The 19,444-nt window shown below is 41.7% G+C and overlaps 1 protein-coding gene across 1 annotated transcript in view; it reads right to left on the bottom strand.

Moving 5' to 3' along the window:
* Positions 1-5,686: 5,686 nt before the first annotated feature.
* SUCLA2 (succinate-CoA ligase ADP-forming subunit beta) overlaps positions 5,687-19,444 on the bottom strand; it is a 108,045-nt gene continuing 94,287 nt past the window's right edge. Inside the window, exons 8-11 of the mRNA XM_040341247.1 lie at positions 18,707-18,849; positions 15,220-15,340; positions 10,790-10,878; positions 5,687-6,675 (exon numbers count right to left, since the gene is read on the bottom strand). Of these exons, the coding sequence (XP_040197181.1) occupies positions 6,601-6,675; positions 10,790-10,878; positions 15,220-15,340; positions 18,707-18,849 (428 nt within the window). The 3' untranslated portion in view covers positions 5,687-6,600. The remainder of the gene's footprint in view (positions 6,676-10,789; positions 10,879-15,219; positions 15,341-18,706; positions 18,850-19,444) is intronic.

The raw sequence follows: 19,444 nt of genomic DNA, 5'->3' as shown, positions 1-19,444 counted from the left end.
TTGATGCCAAATAGCACTCACAGATCCAGTAGAGTGTGCCTTGACAGGAAAGGGTGGAACCCAATTTTTAAACTCGGACTTGGATGGTGGCTTATCAAAGTCACCTAGAAATTGTAGAACAAGAAGCTAGTGCACTTTTTTTAGGGTCTTCCCAAAAATACATTCTCATGGGAAGAACCACATCTACAATGTTGTGACCTTTCCTTTGGGTGAACTGAAGCAAGACAGATGAATAGAACAACAATAACTTGGGTCAGGCAAAAGGCAGAAACTTAGAGTCAGACTAAGAAAGTCCTGGGCCTCAACATGACCTTGTCCCTACACAACTGACTGCCTGTTTTCTAACCATATTTCTGCCTGCTCCAAGCCTTTCTCAGTCTGCCTCCTTCTGCACATTCTACGGACCAAATTCCTGCTCAAGCACCAGCACCCAGCCATCCTGAGCAGAAATCTGTATCCCTGGTACCACAGGTACTATCTGTTCACCCTTATCCTAGTATCCTGGCCAGTGAGCATAGCATTGTGTATAAATCCTGGGGGCAACCAAGTACTGCTAGGTCCGCTTGACTTTAAATTACACTAAACAATATCCCTATATCTCCAAAAAAATAACCAATACGCATCCACTACCTAATGGCCCTATTATCTAGTTTTCTTGAAATTGTTCCTTACCGTGTTTTTCTGCCTCTTTCCATGAACTGTGAAATCTCTCCCTTTCCCCCTCATTTTTATTTGGTTGGAGCATGCAGTTAGTTATGGTCGGATGCACTACCTCTATGCACACTACAAATCCCATAGCCCATCTGGGTAGCAAGCAATTGAGTGGCTACGTTCCCACACACAGTAGGACCATGGACATACTTGAAATTTCTATTGTTAGACCAGGTATTTAAAGTGATTGTAATGTGTATATTTTCTTTTAAACATGTGATCCTTACCTGTTCTGTGCAACGGTTTTGCACAGATCAGCCTTGATCCTTCTCTTCTCAGGTCCCCCGCCAGTGCTCCTGACTCCTCCGCCGAGTTCCCCCCATTGCAACTCATTTGCGCAGGGAGCAGTCATGTGTGCTCACTCTCAATTACATTTTCCAAAGCTTTCAGGCTATCCCCACAACCTCCAGTCCACGCTCGCTACCCTTCCTTTTCTAGCCATTCAGGCTGCATACCTGGATAAAAGCCATAAGAATTTTAAGGGGAACTTGACAACAGTTTTTGTTAACAAAACAAAAAACAAACGTTAAAGCCTAACAAAGCAGTAGAGTGACATCAGCCGAGATCCAAGACTGCTTTTTTTTATTACATTGCTGCAGCGTCAGTAATCTGTCTTTTAACAATGGGAGGGGCCAACATCATCAGGCTTTGATGAGGAAACATAATTTGTCTGCAGGCCATTGCAATTGATTAACATCAATAAAGTACCCACTCTTATTGCTCATATTTGCAAATAATATCCCCAAGGAGTCACTACTTGACTCTTGCATTGAAAAGATTGGCAAGGGCTTTAGTACTTCCATGCAAGGGATTATGTTGGGAAGGATTTTTGTTTTCACATTATTGCATTTTGGTAAGGAGATAAAATGCTTAAAGTAGTTCTAAAGGCTGAAGTTTTTTTTTTTTACCTTCATGCATTCTATGCATGAACGTAAAAAAACCTGTGTGCAGCAGTCCCCCCTGCCCCGCTAATACTTACTCGAGTTCCCTCTTGATCCAGCGATGTGCATGAGAATATTAGCTCTCTGAGACTCTCCCTGAGACAGCAGCGGGAGCCATTGCAGGCTCTTCCCCTAGCCCCAGGCATTTAATTTGGTACTCACCTTCAGTTATGGTGCTGTAGGATGTAAGTAAATTAGATATAGATATATATAGATAGAGAGAGAGAGATATATATATAGAGGCAGATGGGATATGTAGTCTGTTCATTCAGATCTCCTTGAGTAAATATAATTGTATGGCCCCAAAAAGGTAGAATTAAAGCGGCATTAAACCCCAAAACAAAATGTATTGAATTGCAACGAATAAATTAAAAGAAATGCAGCAGCTTTACTTTATTTTGTCCTGGAAACCTGGCCAGTAGGTCCGTTAATGTATTTTGAAAACGAACAAAGTTGCCAAGCAAAAGCGGCAGCGGGTTGAGACAAACCATTTAACATCGACAGGGAAATTTACAATGGTCAGCATGTATTCAATGGTTTAAAATGTTTATTCCAAAAAGGGGGGGGGGGGAATAAACCTATTGCTGCAACTGCTTAAAAAGTATTAGCTGGAGTTGTATTTGCTAGTCAAGTCCAAATCTGCTAGTGCATCCAACACTACCTTTCCACAGGCTGACAATGCTACTCTCCAAGGGTGACTCCATTGCTTCCCCATCCAAAGTGGAAAGACCCTAAAACAGGAAAATGCTTTATTGGCCAGACCAACAGGTGGCAAAGCAAAAAATAAACTAAAAAGAAAAAAACAAATGCAGACACCACATCTTAGGACTGGTAAGTTGCAATATATATATATATATATATATATATATATTTTTTTAATACAATCAAATCATTGTTTTTCAGTTTAATAACACTTTAACACACAGTCAAACATTACACAAAGGTTTAACCACTTCAGCATCAGAAGAATTGGCCACCCAATGACCGGGCCACTCTTTGCGATTCAGCACTGCATCGCTTTAACTGACAATTGCGCGGTTGTGCGACATTGTACCCAAACTAAAAAAAAAAAACGCAATAAGCGTATATTGATTGGTTTGCGCAAAAGTTATAGCGTCTATAAAATAGGGGATCGTTTTATGACCTTATATTTTTTTTTGTAGTAATAGTGGCGATCAGCAAATTTTATCATGCCTTGCGATATTGCAACAGATACATTGGACACTTTTGACGCTATTTTGGGACCACTGTCTTTTATACAGCGATCAGCACTATAAAAATGCACAGATTACTGTGTAAATGACACTGGCAGTGAAGATGTTAACCACCAGGGGGCGATAAAGGGGTTAAGTGTGTCCTAGGGAGAGATTTTGACTGTAAGGGGGCTGGGCTACCAGTGAAACGACAGTAATCACTGCTCCCGATGACAGGGAGCAGTAGATCCTGGTCCTGTCACTAGGCAGAACGGGAATTGCCTTCTTTACATAGGCATCTCCCCAATCTGCCGCTCCGTGACACGATCGCGGGACACTGGCAGAGAGGCTGCCGGTCCCGTGGGCACCGTCACAGAGCTTGCGGCGGGCGCACACACCAGGCGACAGTTTTTTCATTTGTTGAATTGAATATGAATTCGATTCTTCCTGACCAATGACACCACAAAGCAAATTATTCACACTTTATTTCCCACCTCGACTACTGCAACCTCCGCTGTCCGGATCCCCCCCACCCCCTCCGGTGTCACATTTGGCACCTTTCAGGGGGGGAGCAGATACCTGTCCAAGACACATCAGACGCACCCCCCCCCCCCCCTGTCTTCTGGGAGACACAAGGGTACCAGAAAACAGCAGGGACCAGGAAGTGAAGCCCTATCCTTATGTAAGCTATCCTCCCTTCAGTCTATTATGAATTCTGCTGCTAGACCAATACACCTCACTAACCAATCCGTGTCCCCCCCCCCCCCCCGTATAAAATTCAAAATGCTAACCACAACATACAAGGCCACTCACAACATCCCCCCCCCATCTACATCATTAACCTCATCTGCAGATATCGCCCAAATCATCCCCTCCGCTCCTCCCAGGAACGCCTGCTCTCTAGCTCCCTTGTTACCCCCCCTCCCATGTTCGCCTTCAGGACTTCTCCAGAGCCCCTCCCATCCTCTGGAACTCCCTTTCCCGGGAGTTATATATAACGCTAATATATATATATATTTTTTATACAGCGTCTTGCTGTGAGGAAAGGGGGGGAATCACTCCAGCAACCCCCCCCCCCCCTGCTAAGACTGTTTACTGAAGGAGAAGTTTGAACACACCTGACCTGTATCACCATTGTCATTGGACAATTTAACCTACCCTGTTTCCCAAGGGTGGGAGGGATGTATTTTGAAGAGGAATGTGTTACCATGTGCAGAAAATAAAGATTCATTCCCTGTTTTGAACCTCAAACAAGAGCTGTGTGTCTCGTTTCTGGGGGGGATTATTAGCGGTCGTGTTCGTTTGCCTGATTGTGGAGTGTCGATAAGCTGTCTTGGATGGGATGGAAGGTCGTAAACGGTGGTGACCGTTACAATTAATAACACAAAAACTTTTCTTCCACTCTGATAATAAATGGCTTCAGCCAAACACTAATCATATCAACTTTGTTTATTTTTTTAAATCATAATGATGGCAGAAACTACCCAAATGACCCTGATCAAAAGTTTACATACCCCAGTTCTTAAAGAGGACGTAAACGCATCCATAAAACAGTTTCATTTCCGGCACGTGCAATGCATAGTAGCCCATTAAGCTTTCCCTTTGCAGGGAAACAAAGAGCAAGTAAAAGCCATCAGGGTTTACTTCCTCTTTAAGGCCGCTTTCACACTGGGGCCCGAGCAGTGTCAAAGCGGAGCTTTACCGTAATTTTTGTGGAGGTATTCCAACGCTAACGCTTTTAACCCCCCCCCCCCCCCCTCCAGCGACCAAAAAAGGGTTAAAACCACCCACAAAGCGGCGCTTTGCCAGCAGTTCAGCCACGCTGCCCATTCATTTTAATGGGTAGTAGCAGTGTATTAACTGCTGCAAAGATGCCGCTTTCAAGAGTTATTTTAACATCCTGCCAGAGCATCACCTCAGTGTGAGAGCACTCTGGCTTTCACACACCGAGACTGGAGGTGGGCCGTTTTTTCAGGCGCTTTACATGTGCTATTTTTAGCCCAAATGCCCCTGAAAAATGCCTCAGTGTGAAAGGGGTCTAAGACTTGTATACTTGCAATACAGCCAGCCAGTTATCTACTCCTGGCTTAAACCCACTGTCAGGAATGAAGAGCACACTGATAAAAGGCACCAATATGGAAATTACCTTAATTTTTTTATTTCTAGTGTTCACCCCCACAGCACACATTTATTTGTACATCTAAATGCAGATATTTATCCATCATGCCATACCATCAGGGAAGCATGTGATTGGCCCCAAATTTATCCTGCAGGACAATACCCCCAAACATACAGACAGTGTCATTAAGAACCATCTTCTGTTAAAAGAACAAAAATGAGTCCTGGAAGTCATGATTTGGCCCCACAGAGCCCTGATCTCTACATCATAGAGTCGTGTCTGGGATTATATGAAGAGACAGATGGATGTGAGGAAGCCTACATCCACAGAAGATCTGTGGATAGTTCCCAAAGTTGTTTGGAACAACCCACTGAGTTCCTTCAAAAACTGTGTGCACAAGAGCTGTGAGTAGCTAGAAGAATTGACGCTTGTTTGAAGCCAAAAGGATAGTCACATCAAATATTGATTTGAATTACGGTAGATTTTTCTTCTGTTTGTTCAACATGGTAAAAAATAAACAATTACAATTTATATTTTTGAAAGCATTTAGCATTCTTACTTTACAGCATTTCTTCACACCTGTCAAAAACATGTGCATAGTACTGAATATGCAAGTAGCAGGGGAAGAAAAAGCACCAGTTTAATGTATACTGTATATGTGTAGGTATGTAATACCGTATATATTCTTCGGAACCATGTAATGATTGAGACAAGGAAATTGATTCTTCTACACATGGTTTTACTTTACAGTGCAAGAATTAGGATTGTTGTTACATTGCTTCAGCATCAAGAAAAATAACAAATTTACAAGGCTCACATTGTGCATTGATGGAATCTTGACTTTGGCTTTATTTGAAAATGTGTACATAATGTTACCTGGCCATTTGCCAGACATGGGTTAATGCACAAAAGTGGAAGTAACGAACAAGCATGGGATCATAAAGATTTTAATATGTATATACATTATCACTACAGAGAGGAAGTGCTTCAAGCAAACCTACAGCAGAACTAAAGTTGTTCCTCGCAGAGTAGTACTAACATTCCAAAGAAAAAAGAACTTCTTTAATTCCGAAGACACCATGTTCTGTGATAGCATAGTAGGGTAAATCGGAAGAAAAGATCAGTGGTGGGATTGTTGCCTATAGCATCCAAATCATATTTAGAGGAGTAGAGGTGATGTTGCCCACAACAAGGCTTCAGGTGACCTTTTTTTGTAGTGCAGATTAGAATTACTAACCTGACTGAATGCTACTTACAAATATTCGTGTCTAAAAAATAAAGCCTAAACAAAGCTCATTGGAAGAGCAAGAACCAGAAATGCAAAAATCCTGTACATGAATTTTGACTATTATTTGAGCAGACAAACTTGTGAACAGTAACCAAACACTGGTTTGGGAAGAAGCAACTCACATGCTAGCTATAGGATTGGTAACTGGTGAGTGGACACTGGTTATAATGAAAAATACCAAAATGTAAAAATACTGCCTATACATATGTCATGACAATGATTTCTAAAGCAGCAACTCAGTTTAAATACAAACCACTTTCAAAATAGATTCAAGCATTTAATTAAAACCTAGACAAGAAAAAAAAAAAAAACACAAATTTTCCAACTCAGTAAATTGCTGGTGCACCATTAGATAGGCAACTGAAATTTGACATCCACTTGCGCTAGTTTCGCCAAGGTTACAATTTCTGAGAGTTTGACAACCTACAGAAAAAAAACAAAAAAACACACACATTAAATAACATACATTTGATGTAACACATACATGCAGTTTAGATCATAATCAAACAGGACAGGCGATGGGCTACACTCAAGTTTAAAGATAGTTTTATGGTTGTACCCGTTTCGACGTCATATGCTAGTATGAACAGCGGATAGGTGCAACTTAACCATCCAACATATCCATAAAGATACGCAAGTTTACCTTTATCAAGGCTATGAAGACATGAATTTAAGTGAATATGATATATTATTGTCAGACACTATTGGCACCTTTAGTGCAAGAAAAGCTCAAGAAAAATTCATCCCTTTAAATTCTATGTATGTCTTTAACTACTTGCCGACCAGCCACCGCAGTTACACGGCGGCAGGTCGGCTCCCCTGCGCGAGAGCACGTAGCTATACGTCACCTTTGCAAAGCGGCCACTAGGGGCGCGTGCCCCCCGCTCGTCCCTGACCCAGACGTGCATGCCCGGCGGGTGCGATCACCGCCGGGCACCCGCGATCGCTCGTTACAGAGCGAGGACCGGGAGCTGTGTGTGTAAACACACAGCTCCCGGTCCTGTCAGGGGGAGAAATGCCTGACCGTCTGTTCATACAATGTATGAACAGCAATCAGTCATTTCCCCTAGTGAGTCCACCCCCCCCTACAGTTAGAACACACCCAGGGAACATACCTAACCCCTTCCCCGCCCCCTAGTGTTAACCCCTTCCCTGCCAGTCGCATTTTTATAGTAATCCAATGCATTTTTATAGCACTGATCGCTATAAAAATGCCAATGGTCCCAAAAATGTGTCAAAAGTGTTTGCCATAATGTCGCAGTACCGGAATTTTTTTTTTTATAAAAATGCCATAAAACTACCCTCTATTTTGTAAACGCTATAACTTTTGCGCAAACCAATCAATAAACGTTTATTGCGATTTTTTTTTATGAAAAATATGTAGACTAATCTGGATGAAAATTTATTTTTTTTTTTTTATATATTTTTGGGGGATATTTAATATAGCAAAAAATATTCGTTTTTTTCAAAATTGACGCTCTATTTATGTTTATAGCGCAAAAACTAAAAACCGCAGAGGTGATCAAATACCACCAAAAGAAAGCTCTATTTTTGGGTAAAAAAGGACGCCAATTTTGTTTGGGAGCCACGTCACATGACCATGCAATTGTCAGTTAAAGCGACGCAGTGCCGAATCGCAAAAAGTGCTCTGGTCTTTGACCAGCAATATGGTCGGGGGGTTAAGTGGTTAATGCACCTCCCTGTTGAAATGCATTGAATACGCAGCAAGAACGCATCAATAAAAAAGGCACCGTGTTACATTTTTGATGCGTTTGAGTCAAATGACCTACAAAAAAACAACACACAAAAAGCAAATAAACATTGCGTCAAAATGCAATGCAATGCATTTTTGGCACCATTATCAGCACCTTTACATTATCGGCAAAATGACAAAAAACACAATTTTCTGTTTTGGCCACAGAAATTTCGGTGCATCTCTAGTTTATGAACTCTCTTACAGGTTTTGAACAGGGTAATATATTAAATGGAAATGCTGAGGTCACAGCAGAAGACTGGAAGGCATAAGAAAATGTACAAAAAAAAAAAAATCATATTGATAATGGAACAAAAACCAAGTGCCAATAAAATATTTATATACAGCACACGTCAATTTCTGTCAGCGCCGGTCTTGGAGAAAAAAAATATAGAAAATCTAACAAAAAATCGATTTGACCTAACAAACGCGATTTTTAAAATCGAATCGATTTTTTTTCCCAGCCCTATTGCAGACTTCAGGCAGTCATTGTCAGTAAAGGATTCTCAACAGAATATAAAAAAAAATTAACATTTTATTTATGATTATATTAATTTGTCTGTATAAAAATGGTTGCAGTTCCTAAAATTTGTATGAGATTTTTATATTTAACCCCTTAAATTAAAAGCTGAACGTCTGCACTTCAAATTTATTTGGATTGCTTCATTTTACAATTTTATTCTGGTGGCATACAGAGCCAAATATATATGGACCTAACTGTATATCTAAACCTATAGGAAAGCACAGCTCTTTTACCACGTACCCAAGATTGTTAGAAATGGGAATATATTGACCTCTGCATGACTGCAAGACTTTTAAAAATCACTTTAAAATACACTTCAATAGTTTTTGTGTCCTTTGAAAAAGTAAGGTTTTGGACTTCCTACTCTTTGCTCATGTTTGCACCACAGGGAGCCCATACAGAGTTTCCAGTGGCACTATGTTTAGAAGAAAAAAAAGGCATCCTTTTATTGAGGCAGACACAGATCAATTTAAAAACCAGTAACCCATTCACGTCACAGACTGTTCCATGGGTATTTTACCCAATGTAAAACAGCAATATAAATATGACACCAATACAGGCTTATAAAGTGAACCTAAGCTCAGAAAGTGATTTGCTTTCTTATAGGGAACATCTAGAAATGTTAATTGTCAAAGGAAGAACACTCTTTTTTTTTTTTAGATTCTGGGGAGCACCTTTGATGCTGGTGAGGCGATCAGTTTCATGTCCTAGATTCTATGGTGGATCTCTTTCCATAGAAGTTTTCTGGCCAGCCTTAATAGAAGCCACCCATGGCCTACAAGAATATCCTTTAAAAACTAAGGGCCAGATCCATGTAGCGGATCGTAATTTTCGGCAGGTGTATCGTATCGTATTAACGCTACGCCGCCGCAAATTTGAGAGGCAAGTGCTGTATTCACAAAGCACTTGCCTCTAAAGTTACGGCGGCGTAGCGTAACTCTGCCAACGTCCATACTTAACATTGAGTACGCCTTATATAGCAGGGTAACTTTACGCCAAAAAAAGCCTTACAAAAATGACGTAAAAAAAAATGTGCCGGACGTACGTTTGTGGATTCGCTTATCTAGCCAATTTGCATACTGGCCGCGGAATTCGACGGAAGCGCCACCTAGCGGCCAGCGTAACTATGCTCCTTAGATCCGACGGCGTACTAAGACGTACGCCAGTCAGATCTAGCCCAGCTTCAGGCGTATCTTGTTTTGTGGATACAAAACAAAGATACGCCAGAGCAAAATAGAAGTTAAACGGCATATCAATAGATACGCTGTCGTAACTTCTTCGTGGATCTGCCCCTAAGCCTAATTCTTTATTTTTTTGATCAATGCTTTGAAAATGACTGGGGCACCATTATTGCATAGTACGTTTTCATGCAAAGGTGAAAGAACACTTTAAAAAGGCATATATAGTAGGTTTACTATTTTTTTAAAAGGTGTATAGAATTGATTGAATTTTATTTTGTTTCTTTAAAACACATATTACTATTATCCACTTACTTTTAACCTGTTATTGCATTTCCTATAGTGTAAAAAAAACTCAGAGGATTACAAATCATCCTGAATAGCTGAATGTCATCATGTCTAATAGCTGTATTCTAAGTTACCTTGAAAACTCTGTGAATAATATGTTGTGCCTGGTTTGAATTTAATGAGATGTGTGGACCACTTGGATAAAATAAAAGTGAGAATTGAAAACAAAAAGCCTTAAATGTATTCAGTCTCATTGTACTAGGATAGAGCATGCATATTGAACACGTGCCTGGCTTAATATGAGTAAACTGAAGAGATCAGTAGGGTTTAGTAGCTTGGCTATTAAAATGTACTGTAAAACAAATGATTTGTTAGAGAACATTTGCTAGTAGTCTAATGTAAATGAATTTAAAATAGGAAAACCATAAATGTAAAAGTATTCAGGTATATGGCCTTAAAAAATAAAATAAAATGCACACAATTCAATGGAAACTGAAAATCTATCATAAAATATGTGCCAAGCCAGCCTGAATTACATGGTATTCACTCAATTAGGCTAGCATTTGCATTTAATCCTGCATCTGTTCTTTTGGGGTCAGTAGAAGAAAATTATAGTTGGTTAGCATTCAGCATACTAATTGAAACATATGTTCTTCTTTGACAACTAAAGAACAGATGATGATATTTACAAATAATTTTTAATAGAAGAAAAATAACTATTTACGAGCCATTGCAGAAAACAAAATAACTCCTAATCAATTTAATAGGTTTGGATCAGACACATTTTATACTTGCCATTTTTGCAGCTTCATCCAGATCATCACATGCAAGGATTTTCAGTCCACTGGCAGTTATAAGTGCTTTAGCATCATCGACCCTTGTACCTAAAGAAAAAGGGGGTAAAAGCAACGGTGAGTGGAACTAATACACTTACAAATGCTTGCTTAGAACATTGTAGAGAATATGTAACAGTGTAGTACATGGTGTTGGGCAAGGTTCTATTCACTGTTCTCCACGACCACATGAAAAGTTGAGGATTAGGCTTCTGCCCACTATCCCTTGGCTCTGCAATGGTATTATCATATTATGGGAAACCAAATCCAAACACGATTTAATTGTTGTACAACCAAGTGTCTGATTTTTTTTTCAAAAGCATGTGTGCAGGATTTTATCTAGCATACCAACTATCCGCAAATTGTCGTTTGATAAGCACAAAACGTAGTACGAGTGTATAAAGAGGAAGTAAATTTCTCAAGCGCCACCCCTTGGGCCCCTTCTACTAATTTTGTGTTAGTTGAAGTCTGGCGAGCGTCGATATGCGATTTTCAGATCGTACAAAACAAAGGCCTTTAAAAATACATTTGGCATAACTACATCAATATCACCAGCTTCATTATTATCCCATTAACCACTAGCCGACCAGCCGCCGCAGTTATACGGCGGCAGGTCGGCTCGGCTGCACGAAATCACGTAGCTATACGTCACTTTGCATTGCAGCCAATAGGGACGCGCACGCACCACCTGCTCGCCCCTGGTGTCGACGCGCGTGCCCGGCAGGCGCGATCACCGTCGGGCACCCGCGATCGCTCGGTAGAGCGCGAGAACTGGGAGCTGTGTGTGTAAACACACAGCTCCTGGTCTTGTCAGGGGGAGAAATGACAATACAATGTATGAACAGCGATCAGTAATTTCCCCTAGCGAGTCCACCCCCCCCTTCAGTTAGAACACACCTAGGGAACATAATTAACCCCTTCCTCGCCCCCTAGTGTTAACCCCTTCCCTGCCAGTGGCATTTTTACAGTAATCAATGCATTTTTATTGCACTGATCGCTATAAAAATGCCAATGCTCCCAAAAATGTGTCAAAGGTGTCCTGTGGCTTTTCCCATTCCGCATCAATGAATCTATCAAAGAAGGGCACATAAGGAAAAACCTTAACAGAGCGGTCTGATTTGTGTGATCCAAAGGAGACCAAGCCCTCAGTGGATACCTCAGCTGCACTATCTAGCTGAAGGGAGTCCCTTACAGCATTGATAAGCTCCCTGACAAGTGCCTTATCATTCCCCGACCCAGTTAAAGTGTCTTCCTTACAAGGAAGGTTCTGGTCCACTTCTTCAGACAAAAAAGAACCAGGTACCTGAGCCGCAGCCGGGTCCTGGTCTGAATCTGAACATTCCCCCAGCGGATAGTGAAGGGAGGGGGCGTTTTTTACCCCCCTTACCTCCGCATTCCGCTTCCACCCTGGCAACAAATGTCTCCAGGACTGCCGACAAAGAGTCTATTGTAAGTGCAGGAACAGCTGCCGCCTCTGTCATGCTTGGGGAAGAAGGACCAGATACTGGGTGTCCAAACTTTTGCAGACGCCATTTTTTGTTTTCTGTAATTTTGAAAGTGTAAATGATGGAAATAAAATTTAACTTTTTTTTTACATATTATAAGCATGTCTAATCTGTAATTTAATGCCTTTTGGAGATTTTTCCATCTTTTCTTGGCTTCGTTATGCACATTAATAAAATTTTTTACCTGGGGTGCCCAAACTTTCGATCCCCACTGTAAAACAGCAGAGGATAAAAAGGAGTAGGGAAGAGAGGATACCAAAACCCCAGGAATGCTCAGCCGTACCACCCCACCTAAGAGGGAGGGACTGTAGTTACCCGTCCACGTGACCACTCACTGACGTATTCCAGACAGGCGTACAACCGCAATGGAGGTAGCCGTCGGCCCGGTCCATTGTGATTGAGACAACACCACAGCCCAAGCATGTGCGGACCTCGGAGCAAAGCTCACTGGCCACCCCAGGAGTCATGGGGCATGTCGTGGCAGACCCAGCCTCTTTGCAAAGGTGTGCTCATGCTCACTGGCCAAACTGAGAAGACTACAAGGATCTATAATATCCAGCCGACAGTTGATAGAAGTCAAAAAGACAAAATAAAAATAAAATCTTTTCCTCAGGGCGCTGGGCCGAAGGGTCCTTCTCCTTTGCTAGGCAGAACAAAACTGAGGCTGCATGCTGCAGGGAGGAGGGTTATGTCCGGAGGGAGCGCCCCCTGGGCGGGGCTGTTCAACTCTGTTTAAATGACATGTATATGAATAGCCAACATGTTTCTGCCTAGTCCTCTCCTGTAAACAGGGGACATAACCCACTTGTTAAGAATTGAAGAGGCTGTGTCCGTCCATGGACGACAAGGGAAAAAGGATCCCAAAAAAGTGTGTGTAAATTGTAACAGACTATTTAAATAGTCTTTCTATGCAAACCTAACATAGCGGTTCTGTGTATCCCAAGGGCATCTTTGTAGCACATTTTGCACAGCGCTTCCTGGGAGTGGGCTTTGGGTCTTTAGAGGGCTTTGCCTGGCAAAACATAAAACACAGGGGTCCATGGCGGTGAGAAAAAAAAAAAAAAAAAAGCATCAACATTTACTTAGCCATTACAGCGTGCACACCCAGTGACACTTGAAGCCCCTGTAGTGCCCCAGCCTGCTAGAGACCACCACCAACTAGCCTGCTGTTCCCTATATAGACAAAAGGTCATCCGCTGGTGCCTGCGTCCATGGGAGCCTGGGCAGATGAAAGTTCATCTGCATCCTGAAAAATTTGTGACGAATCGCTGACTCCTGCAGCCACGTCCACGCCAAAAAAAGGGGAACCAGCAGGCCATTCCTGCTCTCTGCGTCTTTAAGGGGGCTGGACCAGCTTCCCCAACGCATGCTGATGACGTTGTCTGCCCCTGGAAGTGACGCCCCGCGCCTGGGCTCAGAGTGGGCTGAAATCTGGGGCACCTCCTGTCCGCTGCCAAGGAGGGCTGCCCCGTGGCCACATACCAGTCCTCCTCCACGCCAGTACAATAGCTCCAGTAAAGGTTCACTGACCCCCCCCCCCGGCGTTCAGAGGCACCACTCCAGTCCACACTGCCTGTGCTATGGTGCACCTGCAAGACCCCTGTCCTGGTCACCCCTTGGGAGATGGAGCCCCTTTTAGGCCAACATGTCTCCTCCGGACGGAGAAAACACCAAGACTGACCAGGGACCGCCTTTTAAAGAAATGAATGGCATTAAAGGGTTACTAAACCCTCTTTTTTTTTTTTTATAACAAACCTGCCTCCACTGCAGTTCGTTTTGCACAGAGTGGCCCTATCCTCCTCTTCTGGGCTCCCTCAGCGGCACTTGTAGCTCCTCCCCGCATTGGAAAACCACCTAGGAGAAGCGCTCTTCCTGGGGATAACCGTACGGGCATGCTCCTGAGTCCAGCTTTTGCGTCCATAGACACAGAAAGCCAGACTCTGCCCCGCCCCCGGGTCACTGGATTTGATCGACAGCAGTGGGAGCCAATGGCTGCGCTGCTTTCAATCTATCTAATTAAGAGCGAGACCCTGGCCAGAGAGGGTGTGCGCATCTCCGGCGTGGGAGCGAACGGGCTCAGGTGAGTAAAACGGGGGGCTGCTCAGTGACAGAAGTTTTCACCTTAATGCATAAAAGGTGAAAAAAAAAAAAAAAAACACACACACACACACACACACACACACACACACACACACAGGTTTACAACCCCTTACAGGGCTGAAGTGGGTAATAAACAATTTTTTTTTCCCCAGAAAAAGTTTGTTTATAATTACCAGATTATTTCTTCTGCATTTAAATAAACCAAAATGCAAGAGGCCAATGTGACTGTAGTCTTAAATGTATACAACATCCTCAGTGACAGGTTGCCCTATTTTTTTATTGTAATTACTGTTTTGAAAAATAACCCTAGTTTACAGTGTCTTTACAGATCTAAAAAAGGTAGCTCATCTTCACACACAGGACACACACATTCTTGCACCCGACTTGTGAGCTGATGTTTCTTTATCCTCCAACTGTACACCCTTTGTAATGAATCTTTCTGCTTTTACTGCCACAGTCCTTTTTTTTTTTATAAATAAATTGGTTTCCAGCCTACCTAGCCTATGGAATGCAGAATAGAAAATCCTGTAATAAAAGCCCAGAAATACATGGCAAAAAAATAAAAAAATAAAAACACTTTAAAAAAAAATTCACAGCAATTACAAAGTGTCGCAGCAAGTTCTTTTTTGTGCATTTACCAATTTATAAAGCTGCACCTTACATCTGCTCAAACAATGTAATAAGAAATAAAAAGGACAAAAGTGAGATTCTTGGGAATGTAAAATGTGTTTGTCCTCAGGAGAACAAAAGCAAAGAAGAGCCAAGGGGCTTGAATAAATTAGGTTACCTTGTAAACGCACTACAATGGGTATCCTGAGTTCCAAATCCTTTACAGCCATTATGATGCCTTGTGCAATTACATCACATCTCATAATACCACCAAAAATGTTAACCATTATAGCCAGCACCTACAAAGAGAAATAGGTTTAAAGTTAGATTACATTGGTCTAATTCAGAGGCAGATAAACCTACAAAAGCAAGAAAAAAGAGATTCAAACAATAAACTGAAAATATTTTACACTATAAAGTAATTTATAGATTATAAATGCTTATCCATTACTATTATAATGGCTCATGCACACAGGACATTTTTACAGCTGCTGTTAGGGGCATCTGCCCCTTATATTTTTTTTAACTGCCTCTAAACACCCCTTGTTAGCCTATTCGTCCATGCGCACAAACTGTCAGGCGTTTGGAGTCATAAGAGTTTAAAGGCAGTAGAAAAAAAACGCCAGCCTGTGCGTCCAGGAGCACTAAAAATGAGCATTAAAAAAAGAATACCCAAAAACGCACCTAAACACTAACCGTGTTCACCAAGCTGTTAGCGTTTTTACATTATAGGGAGTTTATTTACTGAAAAAAAAGCTAAAAAAACGGCAACACAAAAAAAAGGCCATAAAAAAAAAAAAAGAAAAAAATTCAAAAATGCGGCCAACAGTTTTTTCCCGGCAGCTGCACTGCCGTGTTTTTTTTTTTGTTTTTTTTTAACGTCCTGTGTGCATGAGGCTTGTCAATTACATTGTTTCAAATATGCTTCTCCCATGTGGAACTTTTGTTTCTAAATGTTTACAAACCTGCTCAGACTGCTACACCTGCACAACAGCCTTTGTGTAACAAAAATACCTATTGCTGAGATTCATAAAATCAACCATCTGCATGTATACATAATTAAAAGAAGTGCAGCCTGAGCTCGTTTGGCTGGACTTCTCCCAAGGGTCACAGGAGTGCAATTCGTTTTGTACTCCTGTGACCATTTTCAGAGAGCGCGGACTGAATTCCACTCTGGTGACATCACACAGATCAGTCCAGGCACTGCGTCATCCCGACTTTGGAAGTCTGGATCCGCCAGGTGCCTGGACTGATGGCAGTCTCAGCCTCTCTGGAGCCGCTGAGACGGCCGCTCCCTGCCCCTCTACAGCTTAGAGGTCCAGTGAGCGAGGAGGGAGCAGAGAATGAGAGCTGCTGATTGACAGACAGGAGCCGATAGAACCGAGCCATCAGCGGTGTTCGGTGGCTCGGTTCTGAGTGCAGAGATGCCGGGGGACAGCTGCAGCATCGGACCAATGCTGCATCCACCTATGCTGCATCCACCTATGCAAGTACGATTATGGGGGGAAAAAAACAAAACACATACTTTTCCTTTAGAATGATTCAAAGCCGCACTCCAAGAGGATATAAAAAGACACAAATTGATACAGCTTTGTAATTAATCATATATAATAACTGAGATAGAAGTAGCACAAGCAGCCAATCAGGTATGCAGTAATCCACGGACCAGGCTGATAGAGTGACAGAGAAAGGAGCTCATCATCGTGCTGCTTCAGTTTTTACAATTCAGTCTCAGGCTAGGGATAGGAAGGAGTAAGTGGAAAAAGTGCTACTAAAACTGCAGCAGATAAAAATCAGGTCTCCCCTCCTGCCAGACAAGGCTGTGTGCTGTAGCAGAGCTGTGTAAATCACGACTGGATGGAAAAATACAAATTCTTTGGCCAGAAAAACAATTCCCTTGCATGCATTTCATTTGTTTTTAGATGCCTGAAGTTCAGCTTTGAATTAACTCAGTTCACAAGTATACCAAGTTAAAGTTTATTTTGAAAAAAAAATATTATTACAACCTATTCAAAGCAGTGCCAGAAATGGCTTTATGGTCTTAGTTCAGATTACTGCATTTCATAGCAACAAATTATCAATTCTCTGTTTTGACTGATGAAAACCATGATTTGTGTAAGGTTAAATGCCATGGATGAATGCACACCATGGCATTATGATTTCACTTCCACCGTGGACTAAAACCACTTGGAGATATAGGTTACTGCATTAATCGTCAGATTTCCTGTTTAAAGTGATTTTAAAACTTTTTTTTTATTTTTAAAATAACAAAACATGTTATATTGGTCTTCCCTGTACAATACGAATTACACAAAGCAGCCCCAAGCCACCCCTTCTCTGGTCACTGAAATGCTCCTGGCTCCTCCTCTTCTGGGTGTATCACCTTAGAAGCCGCTTCCTTATTGTGGTACACCTGTGGGCTTGAAAACAGAGTAACGCTGCCTGCGTCTATAGACACAAAGTGGCTTGGCCCTGCCTCTGCTACCTCATCACAGAACTTGATCGGCTATAAATCTGCCATGTGAGGAGGGAGAGAGCCGCCGCCGCTCTTGGGCACAGCTCTAGATCGAGATCAGACTCAGGTAAGTATAAGGAGGGACCGACGAGGATCCTGCAGCACAGAAAGATTTTTACCCTAATGGAGAGAATGCATAAAAGTAAAAATCCTTAAAGCGGGGTTCCAACCACAATTAGCATTTTTTAAATGCATGTCCTTTCATCATGCCTTTTTACAATATAAATCCGGTCACTTACTATTTTACAATCCGCCGCAGCTCTGCATAGTTAGTTATTCAAAAAAGATAGTTTTATAAACTATGTCCACACCGTTGTCATTTTGCTTGTGGGCATTGTGAAGCCCACAAGCACTTACTTCCTGGAAGTCTTGGATGGGGAGTGATAATTGGGTAGCGCACTGCATCCTGGGAAACTATGACACACATTTCCCAGGAGCATTAGAGGGAGAGGATGTCAGAATCCTAGGTGATTCCAAAGGCAGATTTTGTGGGACTGCATAGCAACAGGCATTTCCAGATGAGTAAAAAAAATTAAAAAAATGTTTCTTTTTTAGGTCTAATGAGCACAATAATGAAAAAAAAAATTTGGGATGGAAACTCCACTTGAAGCTTTTAGAACCACTTTAATCTACTAAATATCTTATACAGCTACTAGGAATTTTAAGGCTTCCTTTATTTTTTTTGCATGAGCGATGCAATAGGGTTTCTTTATAGTAGATGGAATTCCTTAGTGATGTCATCATTCTGTGTGATTATTTTGTCTATGTTCACACTTGTCTGCAAGATGCACATAGTAAACTAGAGACATTAGGGAGCTATCACTTCTAAAATCATATGTAGGTGTGAAATAGAATGTCCAGCTCAATACTACATATCCCACTGGGCTGAACACAGAAAGCAAGCTCTCCGTTTTGTGCAAATTGCTTCAAGCTCTATTTAAACTGCAATATGACGGTCTCTTACAATCTGGAATTATTAAACCCCAGACAACAGAACAGGAGATCAACAATGTTGCATGAAATTTTACCACTATAATGAAAGTTAACGGCAAGACCCAAGTCATTCAAACCTGCTACGTGCACACAGTCTTCCATGCAGATAAGTAGAACACACAAAACACTGCTGCATATTTCAGAGCAAGGCATTTACCTTGTGGTCAGAAGTGATGAGCCTAAAAGCTTCTGTTACTTGCTGAACCGTAGCTCCACCACCAACATCTAAGAAGTTTGCTGGAGTTCCGCCATGAAGTTTTATAATATCCATTGTTGCCATAGCTAGGCCAGCACCGTTTACTGTTGAGCAAGGAGACCATATTATACCAGACACATAAAAACACTCAGCTGTCAAATTTTAAGAACACCTAAAAGCATCGGACTGCATTCAGGATTATAGTTATATACTGTACTAGCAAAAGCATGACTGTTGGTTAAGCCAGGTGGAATTCAGTAGTCAGAGTGGTATGAATAACTCTCCTCCACTAATATGACAATACTGTGATAATTATTGTTATGGAAAAAGAAAACAGAGCACAACAATCAGTATTAAGTGGTGAGGAATATGTAATGTACAACACATTTTACAGTATAAGACAGTCTGAAGAATGTCATGTATAGCACAGTGTACGCAGAGGCTTCCCTGCTATGCACCCTAAATACACCCCACAATGCACCACTATACATTCAGTACACCTCATACCCAACTTTATCCTGGCCAGTAGGCTTTATTTTCCTTCGCTTTTTTCCATCCACGTTCTACACATTACTTACCTGCTCCTTGTTCACACTAAAATGGCCATATGAGTGAGTGGGTGGGTGGGGCCAACAAATTTTCTGGCTTTATTAAAATGATGCCCTTGACTGTTTTTGTTACAAAAAGAGAAAAAAAATA

Source organism: Rana temporaria, chromosome 2 (assembly GCF_905171775.1).
Source record: "Rana temporaria chromosome 2, aRanTem1.1, whole genome shotgun sequence".
In the NCBI taxonomy this organism is placed as follows: Eukaryota; Metazoa; Chordata; class Amphibia; order Anura; family Ranidae; genus Rana; species Rana temporaria.
This window is presented reverse-complemented; position numbering and strand designations above follow the sequence as displayed.